The sequence below is a fragment of the Parasteatoda tepidariorum genome, chromosome 1, assembly GCF_982258835.1.
Source record: "Parasteatoda tepidariorum strain Cologne lab strain chromosome 1, Ptep-v5.0, whole genome shotgun sequence".
Classification (NCBI taxonomy): Eukaryota; Metazoa; Arthropoda; class Arachnida; order Araneae; family Theridiidae; genus Parasteatoda; species Parasteatoda tepidariorum.
This window is the reverse complement of record NC_141755.1, coordinates 27,932,846-27,945,447: the sequence shown is the minus strand read 5'-3', so window position 1 is coordinate 27,945,447 and position 12,602 is coordinate 27,932,846. Positions and strand designations below refer to the sequence as shown.

Genomic DNA, 12,602 nt, shown 5'->3' with positions numbered 1-12,602 from the left:
GCGGGAATCGTCGAAATTCGCCAAATTGTTTTCAAAATTTACGCAGCAGAAGAATCGCCAAAAATGTATTGAAAGAAGAAAATAAAGAATTTAGTTTAAAAATGTTCTTAAATAAAAAAAAACCGCTTTTCGAAACAATAGAATATTTAGTTTTCTTAAATCGTTTCCTAATTTTTACGCAAACGACATCGATCTGAGTAAAATATTTTGGAATTAATATTATTAAAGAGAAATTTAATTTATTTTTGAAAGAAATGATAGTCAAAATTGTAAAATCTTTAAAAATATACTTTTTTATCACAAACGATACGATAAAAGGTGCAATTTCAAAATCGTCTTACGATTTCAAATGTGAACTTAAGTTGTTTCAAGTGACACTTTTTTCAAGTAAAAAATTCTAAAATAGTTATCCTAACGTGGGATCACATGATAGTATCATTACTATAAATATTTGAAAAATGTAACTAAGTCATTCATTACCAAGGCTGGGATTCAGAACTATAAATTCTTAAAAAACGCAAAAAAAGGCTCGATAAACTCTCAAAGTTAACCTTAAAAAAAAAAAAGACAACGCCAGTTAGATTTTCAAAAACGTGTTTTATACAACATTCTTCTTTAAAAAAAATAGCAATAAAAATAAATGTATTATTTATGGATAAAATAGTATTTAAATTAATACAAAAAATAGATAAAATAAAGATAAGTATAAAACAAATAATTAAAGATAAGTATTTCTTAACTCCATTCTACGATACACTTGTAAGTGAAACACATTTAAAACAACAAAATTGTGTGCAAAATTTACTGTAATTTTAAAAAATAGATAAATTCACGAGCAAAATGCTCTTAGAATGAAAGTTATCTTTCAATATTCATAAAAAAGGAAAGAATCTTAAACGTGAAAAAGTGGTCAAGAAAAATTATGATAAGGAAATACAATGTCTTTTGACGGTAAAAACAATCAAAAATGCATTTATCATCAACATTTTAAACTTGCTCATTACTAATTTTACACATAAAAAGAATGTTCTTTTTTTTCTTGTATATATATTTCAAGTCGCCCCTGCATTTGCAAAAAATTATAAAAAGTAAACGAAAGAACCAGTTTGTTCCAATGAAGTAGTAAAAAATTATGCATTTGGATTTTAGAGCTTTCATTCACCAATAAAATAAATTTATGTTCCAAAAAGAGATTTTAAAAAATATTAATAAAAATAATGTGTTTGAAGTTTTTGACAATTAAGATGGACCAAAATACGTTCTCTTAAACACAGAATTCAAAAACAACGTATTCATATTACACCGTAAAATTTAAAATCGTATGAATTATTCAAGTAGGTTGTAAACCCAATTTTTATTACTTTTTAATTATAATAATATTACTTTTTATCATAGCAATAATGATTAAATTTTTTAAAAAAAAATGTATTTCTTGTCATAAAATCAAATCAGAATTTCAGAGACTTCTTACAAGATTAAAAAAAAAAGACAGTCTAAAAAAAATACCATGAAAAAAAGTTTGACTGTTATCGTAATAATTGAAAATTAACGTAAACAACCAGTTGACTAATTTAAATTTTTTCACTAAATCAAATTAGAGGAAATTATCTAATATTTCATCTCTTGAGCTTACAAGAGAATATTCAAGAAATCTTATGAATCAATCCACTGTTGAAGAGCAATTTATCACTTTCTTCTTTGTTGTTAGACAATAAGTAGAATTTATTTGTTTAATTTTTTTGTTATTATTATTGTCGATACCAAATTTTGCGTATGGTATCTAAGCGACGGATTTGTTTGAAAAGAAATGTCTCCATAAAAAAATATTACGCTATAAATTTATTATACTATAAAGCGTGCATTCAAGAGATGAATATGAACCCATTCTTTATTTCGATAAGATGAACAATGAATAAAATTTTACAAAAAATAATAAATAAAGCGAAATTTATATATTAATGCGTCTATAGATTTAGAAGGAAAAAAAATTAAGAGCTTTAAATGACTAGTTCTCAAAAGTTTTTATACTTGTAAGCAGGGCAACTGTACTTTTGTTCGACGTACATAAAATGTTTCTTTGTCAAAATAGAATTTACTCAAAATTTAGAGATAAAAAATCCTCTTGATAACCATGAGCGTCGCGGGGGTTCAATTTTTGAGAGGCGCGAAATTAAAATACATTTCACAAAAGCTCTCTAAATTTCACACATGAGAAAAAAGAAATTCTTATGTCTACTAAATAGTAGTAGAAAAATCGATTATTTATATCATTTTCTCGTTTTTAACTTTGATGAATTTAAATCGATGAGGGAATTCTGAAATCTAGTCTTGCAGTCAGAAAATCTCAGAAATGCTAGTCTTTTAATTTAGGAATTTTCTCCTTATTTGAGTTAAATATTGAAGAGGACTTTAAGCGATTTCTAGCAATCGAGGGGGACACTCCAAGTGACTATAATTGTTTATAAGATAAACAGTAAATTTTAACTGCACAAGTGTAATTTCACAATCATGACATTTTCGCTAATTATTAACTTACTTAAGAAATTCAGCAATGATTTCTTTCGTTCTATTCAAGTTATTTAAAAACACGATCTTTTCAGATTTCTAGAACAATTCCGTGGAATATAGAAAGTCTCCCTTTTTAGGGAGGCGTAGTTGTGTCCAGTGGAGCAGTCAGGATAGGGTTTTCAGGGTTACCCCCCCCCCTTCTAGAAACCGCAAAAGTATTTTACTTTATTATTAATTCGATTATCTGAATTTCATACAAAGAAAATTTGACCTTATAACTAATTGTTTTTTTTTAGAGAACAAAAACAGAACATATTATCAAAACAGTTCGACAGGCATTTTTTTAAAAATCCTTTTCATATCTCTTTCAAAGCGGGAAACAAACTATTTCGAAAATACCTATGTAGAGAAAGGAGGATGGTTTCTTTTGATGTAATTGAACAGGCATAGGTTCAACTATTATTAAAATAAAATGATAAAAAATAATTATAAATTATTTTTTAATTCGAATTATCTTTGGATAAGCGAATTTTATGATTGGGTGCAAATTTTTTCAATTCGCTTGCAAATTAAGCAAAAAGTAATATTACCCTCAGGGGTCCAATCTTTGAACCGTTCTTCTGACCAAACTATTAGTACCATATTTCTCAGATTGTGGCTACCCAATATATTTTGAGGGTAAGGAATTCGAATCCCTCCAAAGACAAAAGGTATATTTGTTCAGAAAAAATAAGTTTTTGTAGCTGATTTCGTAACTTCGAATGAATAGCACAGATTAATTTGCATATTTGAGGGTACCCCTTTGAACCATTGAGTCCTAGTACATGAAAATCCGATCATTATATCAAAAGTTATTCAGAGTATTTTTTTTTCTTCTTCGAACTGTATTTTCATAACGAGATAACATTTTCTGAATCATCTTGTCGAAAGACGTAGGAAAATGGACACAAAGACTATATATTTCTATAAAAATACATAACTTTTAGGAGCTGCCAAATATTCATACACCATTTTTTTTTTTTTTTTTAATCAGTATGGCCCTACTGATGCTTGTCAATATAAGCATGAAGTTACAACAAAAAATATTCTTATTGATGTTTGAAATAAATACATTATAGGTAGGAATAAAATATACTTTTATTAATAAAGGAAATTTATGGTTTAAATAAATAAAATCGAACCATATAATACCTTCATTCTTATTATTTTTCAAAATATAAATTACAAAGATATGATTTTAAAACGGGTTAGGAAAAAATAACATGGCTTATTTAGATTTTTCATGATTACCATTTAAGTCGTATGTGAAGCAGCAGGACATAAAATGTTTTTCTGTCACCAGAAGATTCTCAACCACGCAAGAAGTATAAAATGCGACATGATATAAATAATAAAAATGTAAAATAACTGGCAACTAAACAAGCACAACAGTTTTTAATTTTTTTACAATCTGGTCAATCAACAATTAAAATAACAAAGATGTTTTCTTCTTTTTCACTTGTGACCACATAGCTATTTTAAAATAATAATGAATAAGAAAAGAAATTCATAAAAAAATTATATCAGGAAATTTTTTTTTTTACAATTTGTATAATATTTACTAATTTTACCACGTTTATATCAACTTGCCTTCGTGTATGTCTGTTCAAGTGGAATTTTGTAATCGATTTTAAACTAACTTCCCGACTAGCTACAGACTTCAAATTTGGCACATAGTTCAGAAATGGATGACAATGCATGAAAATGAAGAGAAAAAAGACATACAAAGTAAAATAAAATTAATGAAAAATTAATATTTTCGCGATTTTCTTTTGTTGTCGATTTGATTATTTTAAATTAGTGACACATGTCAGTTGAAAAGTTTTATGTACAGTGAGTGAAAAAATTGAGATTTTGGAAGTGAGTACAAAAAAAAAAAATATTCTTAAAAACCACGTTTTTGTAGTGGAGAATAATAATTAAAAAACAAAAATTTGAAAAAGGAAAAACGTGGGGCGCATGAAATACATAACAGTACATATACACATTTTCTTACTCATACACATGCACAACCACATACACATTCAGATACAATTACAGATATACATACACATATTCTCATGAACACACATACTGCTACTGTTATGTATTTCATGCGCCCCACGTTTTTCAAATTTTTGTTTTTTAATTATTATTCTCCACTACAAAAACGTGGTTTTAAAAAATATTAATTTTATTACGATTTTTATTATCATTCATTATCTTTGGGGTTCACATGAGCAATGAAAATTTAGTGGTCCAAAAACATAAAATGGTAGACAAACTTGAGAAACTACTAAGTAAAACATTACAATTACATAGATCATGTTATGGTACCCATAAAAAATTATTCATGGTGATCTATTATACCCTGAATCTAATTAAGTTCATTACCTTATAATGATTAAAGATTAGTATTTACTAAAATTGAGTGGAAAAAAAATCTAAAATAATGTTACTCGATTCAATGTAGAAATTAAAATGCTGAAACCAAATAAAGAAAAACATAGAAAGTAAGAACAAATAAAGTATTATATTAATAATTAATTATTTAAAAATTACAAAATTTTAAATAAGTCAATTTTAGAAGAGCAAAAATATTGTTTTGTTGATGAACAATTATATTGTCAGGTGCATGAATGCAAAGCACAGCACAAAATGTTTATTGCAAATTTCAACATTTATATTTAAAAATTTTTGTACTAGATACTTTCAGCTATTTCATTTGAATATCACACATTTGAATTCCATACCATGCCTAAAACAATAGAATTAGTTCAACAAAGTTTTTTTAAATGTATAGAATTGGATGCAAAAAAAAAAAAAAATTTCTTTACTATTTTGTAAATTTTAAACATTTTCACTTATGATTTCAGTGACATTTGGTAACAACTGTCGCCATATTGGCGTGAACCCTAATTATGTTGCAATAATGTTCACAGAAAAAACTGTTATAATAGACAAACGACTTTTCTTATAATTAAAAAAATAGGAATAGTTTTACTACAATGAATAATCACATAGAAATGATCATTTATTGTGAGGGATGAATGTACATTTTACTTGTTGTAAATCATTGCTCTGGTTTTGCTAAGAAATTTGAAATATATAATTTTTATTGTTTCTTTTGTCTTTTCGGAATTGCAAGTGCAATTTTTAGCATGGCTTTCCCTTTCAGTAAAAAAAATGTATTTTGTTATCAGTGCAAGAAAAATACAATATCATATTGTCTATGAAATCGGAAGCAAATTCTATAAGACTTATATTTTTATGAGAGTTAAAAATAATTGATGTCATACTATAATTTCCAAAGTAATTGCTGATAATATTAAAAACTAATCATGCGTTTTTAGTGAAGGTAAAGGTATTTAGATTAAACTAATAAGAATATGATATATAGGCACAAAAGAAACACCCTCAAAATAGTTGTAATGTATGTTTTTATTGTGTATATAAATCAGACAAATGAACACCAACTTTTCAGGATTATTCTGAATAAAAAAGTAACAAAAAAAAAGTTTATGTATTTTAATATAAACCAAAAATAATACACTTTAAGTAATAATGAACATTAAATAATTAAAAACACAGTTTAAGTTTCATTCATTTATACTGTAGCTGTAGTATAAAACAGAACTACGAAAAATATACCATATTTAATATAAACTATAGATCATTTGGGGCTATTCACCTATTAGTTTATATTCATGCCAACTGCAATTGTTTAGAAGTTACTGCCAGGCTCTTGAGCCAGCGCTAGCAATAAAAACATATATGCTGATACCTTTTCTATATGCTGGTACATATAGTCATTTTTCTCTTCAAGTTTACCCTTTTTCAGTTTTTTTTTATTTTAATTTTTATACACTGCCATATAGTGGTCACCAAAACTTCACGAGAAATTAGGTAGCGATATCATAATCTCTGTAATTGTTAAATTCTATCTATCATCACTTTAAATTGTAACACAAGATTAAATAAATGGGATAAATTATTTACATCTCTGCGAATACCTTCTTTTCTTCCATAAAACTTGATAGGATAATCTTTTGGAGATTAAAAAAAAAGTCACTTTTCTCAAATCTTGTTTTAGCAACCACTCTCAAATTGTGTTTTTTAAAATTATAGATAATTTATATTGCCTTCTTTTAGACTTAACAAAACACAACAATGAAAGTTATTTTCTTGGTAATTTTGATATGAAAGGCCTTAGTATAAGGTTTGGTTAACAGGTGAATTATCAGCTTATCTGTAAGCAATAAAATAAAAAAGCTGTTTTTGTTATCAGCAAACCTCTTTAATTTTATAGCAACATTATAGTTAATTATGCAGTAGTAACTCTTATTTTATTATGCTATCATTTCATTAAATTGATATTTTACATAATTTAATTATTGTTATTCTTATTTTACAAACCGGGCAACAAAATTTGTCTGCTATTTATAATTTTTGAATTATTTTATCTCTATTAGGCAAAGCACCCAACTTTCTTATAATGTTCTTAATTTGAAAATTTTTTTAAAACTTTGTCAGCAATTATGAAAACCTCGGTTTACCTTATTGGGAACTAAAGCAAGAATCATCAAAAAACAACAATGATCAATAAGTACCAAATATATGAAATTATAACTATCACTTGCGATGCAAAAGATTAAAACCAAATATTTTAACCTATTCTATGTCAGGTGGCATATCTATTATTAGTCGCTGAGGAAGCAAACAATTATGTAGTTTAGTAACAGCTGTAGAAACCATTTGTTGCAAAGTCTCATCCTCTTCACATTTTACCTCTAAAGTTCGAACATTAACCACAGCACATTTATCATTGACAATAACAGACAACTTATCACTGCGAACAATCTTACTCACAGACTCCTCACCAAACATTTCGGCTAACATCTCCATCAGACATTCCGTAAAATGCATTTTATCAACTTTGATATTTGTAGGAAGAGTCTTAGCCGTTAAGTCTGATTTTTCAGCTTTTAAAATAATAGCAACAACAGCATCTGCATACATATCATTGACTGGACTAGCATTCCATTCCAACACAACAACCTTGGCTTCCTGGAAAATCGTTATAGCATCAAACACCAAAAGTATCAGCTTTCCGCCAAACTTTTTAAAATCTGGAATAAGTTTTGCATCACCAGTTAACTGTTGCAAATAATAATGAAGTACTTGTAGTGTGCCAGTGTAAGGTACACTTAATCTCTGACTAACTGTACTTATAACCATATCTGTATACTTCAACAGATCAGATGGAGCTAAGAGGTGGTAACTAAAATTCCTTTTCACCAATACACCAGATATTTTACTACCTGCTTCGGGAACTGTCATTGCTAAAGATCCCATCACTTTAGCAGTCTTTTCACCCCTAAAGTACAATTCCACTCCTTGGGCATTTCTAGGATTATACACTTCTATATGGGCATCAGGATCATCCTCGTATTCGCGAATGATTGCAGCTTTTAACCTAGCCATTTCATTTTGTTCTCCATGAACAAGCACAATGTGAGGTGGCTTAAGAATACGAATGAATTCACTAGTTTGCTGATAATCTGTATGAGCTGAAAAGGAAATATAATCAACAGACATTTTTAAAGGCAGCTTTTGACCCGACATTGTAGTGATTTCTTCCGGTTCTGATAATATATGTTTTGCAAGCGTTCCCTCAACACAATAACCAGCAATGATGGTGCCATTTTTCGGATCTGTACACCAACTTTCAAATAGTTCTCGAGACAAACCGCTTTGCATCATACCTGGGCTAGCCATGACAACGCAAGGCCCAATGTCGTCAAAGTGATCTATGCTTTTTAAGTTTGATATATGTTTGAAGACAAAAGGGTTGTTTATTGCAATTTGTCTCTTAATTTTATCATTCATGGCATTGATGTAAGTTTGATATACAGCCATGCACTTCTTTGCTAATGAAGATGCATAATATATTGGAATATCGTGTAATTCAGGATGATTTGACCAATATTCATCTAATATTAACAATAATTCTTGCGCTCTTCCTAGAGCAAAAACAGGAATCAAACAACGTCCCCCACGATTCACAATATCATGAACAAGTCCAGTGAATCTGGCTTCTCTTTCATCACGCTTTTCGTGAATATGAACACCATATGTAGATTCAATAATTAGAACGTCAGGTTGAACAGATGGTATTTCGGCAGCCATCAAGTGACGATCTTCTTGTCGTGAAAAATCACCAGTGTAAAGCACCTTCACACCTGCGATTTCAATCATGAACATAGCAGCACCTAAAACGTGGCCGGCATTATAACACCAAAATCTTACACCATTCACCTCTTTTTCTTCGTGAAAATTGATAGTTTCAATTTTTTCCATACTCGCTTCGAGATCAGATTCGGTGTATAACATCTGCTCTGTACCAATATTGCTGACTTTAATATAATCGGCTAAAAGGTACCGGTATATAGCTTTGGTAGCATGTGTCATGAAACATCGTCCTTTGAAAGCAGTCTTGAGTAAAAACCACGGTAATGCACCAGAATGATCTAAATGAAAATGACTAATGAGCAATAAGTCAACTTCATCAGCATCAATGTTGTCCACAAAGGGTAAAGCATCGATGCCGGATAAGCCGGGGTGAATTCCGCAATCTAACATTATTTTTTTCCCCTTGAAATCTAAAATAATACATGATCTGCCCACTTCTTGTCCAGCACCCAAAGGTTTAATGACCAATAAATCTGTCTCCTCAGGCGGTACCATAGACTCTGATTTAGCTTTTGTAGCCATAATAAAAATTATACTTAAAAGACGCTTTTGACACTCTTTTTGCAATTTTTTGTTTACAAATTTGCATCGTAACGTTGCCAAACCGAAAAATAATTAATATGTCGTTAAGACTTTTGAAGTTTGCAATGTAGCTCAAAATAGTTTTACTTTTTGTTTTCATTTTAGGGAATGGATCCCTTTCTCAATTCTTAATTATAATAATATGCATTCTTTGAATTACGAAATAGCGCTTTTTCCCTTCTGAACAACTAACATCCGTTGATACAGAAAAGCAATTCTCACTTCATGCGGTTCATGCACTTATGAGAACCTGATTGGCAAGCCCGATTGATGAAATATATTTTATCCTGAAAACCACCAATCCAGCTTTTCATTTCACCAAGAAGTATATGTAGAGAGAATTCTCCCGGAGTCAAGAGTCAGTCTTACTAAATGCGGTTTACGCATTTCCAATCACCGGAAGACGAAAAAAGAACCCGATTGATGAGTATTTCTCGAGTGAATATAGTTCACCAATCAAATTCGCTTAGGCGAAGTCTTCACATACAGCGTGAACGTTCCCGACATCATTAAAATCCTAATTATATTTGTTTGTATGTTCAAAAGAAGCCAATTGAAACTGCAACATCTTTTTAACCAACATGATTAAATGAGTGTAATTAGTTTGATTTTTCCGTAAATAAGACAATGAAATTTCATGGTTTCACAAAGTGTTCTTCCCTGACACGAATGTTGTCCCCGCAAGTGCGTATATTTGGTCCTTCCCACTGCATGCCTGCGCGTAGGAAAAAAATTAAGAGGGTATTGAATTGAAAAAGAATTCCAGTTCTGACTGCATGCCAATCAATTTATGCGAATAAGATCCTTGATTTCCAGAATATTACTCGTAGCGGAGCGTTCTCACTGCATGCGATTTACTTATGCACTCGAATGTAAATGCGATTCGATGATGCGCAAGCACTTCGTCTTACATGTAGTTTCTAAACATTCGCACGAGTATCTAGGACAACGGGAGACAATCGCACGAAGGGCTTTCAATTTACGCTTGTGCGAGCTCTTCTTACGTGTAATTTCTAAAAATTCTCACTCACATAGTAGGTAGGCATTTCATTTACGTTGCACTAGAGTTGCACAATGGAGTATTGGAGACGGTCTGGGAAACATCCCTTCGGAGGATCCAAAGAAATGTGCACATGCATGGAGGGAAATCAGATACAGGAAGAAACATATCAAAAGAACTTATTGAAGCCGTTGTGGCTCAGGGGATAGAGCGTTCGCCTTCGAATGAGGTGAACCGGGTTCGAATCCCAACGATGGCTGGTTGATGCGAATTCTGCTCATTGTTCTATTTTTCCTATCCATTCATCGTTTTCGTCACTATTCATCCACATTTATCTGTAAATAGTACTTTTTATAGATAAAAAAATGAACTATGAACTGTTAGTCTTATTTTCACGTGTTTGATTTCATTTGATTCAGCGTAAAAAAAAAGTATAGAAAACAATGCTTCATTTGTCTACAGAATGTGAGATACGGAAGTATATACAAGTCAAGCATTATACCTTTTGAATATATAACCTTTTTAACTTTTGAAATATTAATCCTATTTTCTCGAACTTGGTCTCATTCGTTTCACGTAAAAAATACCGAGAAAACAACAGAACCCCCTCTCAAGAAAACCCTAATAAGAGCAAAGTCGTGCAACTACATATTTACCACTTACTAAGATGAAAATGCTTTTTAACAGTTAGCCACTTGGTTTGTCACTTTTTTTTCATATCCAGGTTTTGACGATTTTTGAGCTGCATAAGACACATAAATCATATGTTTAGCAAATCGTTCTTGCGATGAATCATCAACATTTTGACTATTTCCGGGCTGAAAATTCAATTCTGCTTAAGAAAGGGCTATCCACCTCTAATGTTAAGTTTATCGGTATTTTGATTTTCATAAAAATATCTGTGGTCGTCAGATAATTCATATCAAGCTAAAATTTATTCGACAAGTAACCAATATATTAAATGACACTACATCAGTAGTAAGATTTACAAAAAGATGCAGTAACGATTAATTAATTATACTTACGTAGTTTAATCGTATATTTCATCGGATACTATCTTTGAGATTCATCTTCTCCGCTTTATCTTCCTCCCGCAGTGGACTGATCGTTAAGACACGATTCCCAACAGATCAATGAAGTCAAGCATCACTGGCTGCGGTCAGTGTGCTGGTGGGTGAACACTTGGTTCAGTCTGCGTAGAGACCGAGGGTGTGCGGTATGCCTCCTCGTTAAACTGTTTTACACCGTAAAGTGCTCGACTTCGTGTGCTCATCGGGCTACCGAAGCGGGGTGCCATCCCCTCTGCAGAGGATCAAAATTTTGATGGCATGTCTTCGGATCATCCTCAGGGATGCTTCCCAGACCGTCGCCAATAGCCTATTGTGCAGCTCTAGTTCGACGTAAATGAACTACAACTACAAATCAGCTTTATCTTCTTAGCTAGTATCTCGAATCACAAAATTGTTTTTCAAAACCTGCAAATCGGAACTTTATAAAATTAAATGGCATTGCTTGTATATAGGAGCTCAAAGTAAAATATCTTGAAATTCAAATTGTTCATTGGGTATCCAGTAATCAATCATTTGAGCCAAGTGATTTATTAAGAAATAATAGCTCCTCAGACTATGATGCAATCGGTAATTAATTTTTATACACAAAATTCTTAAAAATAATTTTTTTTAATGTTTGTGTCGTAAATATTTCAACTGCACTATTTCAACTCAACAAAATCTTTATAAAATTTTGTTGAGAGTATTTGAAATTTTTTTAGTTTAATATATTATTTTATGATCCAGAAAGGAGAATTTGAAATTGAGTCATTCTCATTCAAATTTTTTTAGTATATCACGAAATTTAGTATAAGTCAAGATCTTTCTGATTAAATTATGAGGAATCTGGTCTATCAAATTATAAGGAAAAAAATGTTTTCTTCTTTCAACAATACGCATCGATAGCATGAAATTATTATCTTAAATGTTCATATTTTGCTGAACTTTTAATCAATAATAATAAAATATTCATTTTTAATTTAAAAATAATTCATTACTTCCTTTAAAAAAAATTTCAATGTTCTAAAAGTTAAATTTTTTTATTTAATTTTCTCATTGGTGTTAAGCAATCGAGGTTTTTTTTTTTTTTGAGGCTATCGAAGTTTAATTCCTTATTACTTGTAATTTTAAATCGAACCTAGAAGACAAAGGTACGTCTAGATCAAGCAATGGGACAGCTACGTCTTCTTGCA

The 12,602-nt window shown here is 30.3% G+C and overlaps 1 protein-coding gene across 1 annotated transcript; it reads right to left on the bottom strand.

Annotated features, from left to right (window-relative positions):
- Window positions 1-5,949: 5,949 nt before the first annotated feature.
- Window positions 5,950-9,540, bottom strand: Cpsf73 (cleavage and polyadenylation specificity factor 73). The gene has a single exon (XM_016048282.5). It carries the CDS (start codon window positions 9,298-9,300, stop codon window positions 7,198-7,200), a length of 2,103 nt encoding a protein of 700 aa, XP_015903768.1. The 5' UTR covers window positions 9,301-9,540; the 3' UTR covers window positions 5,950-7,197.
- Between the last annotated feature and the right edge of the window lie 3,062 nt (window positions 9,541-12,602).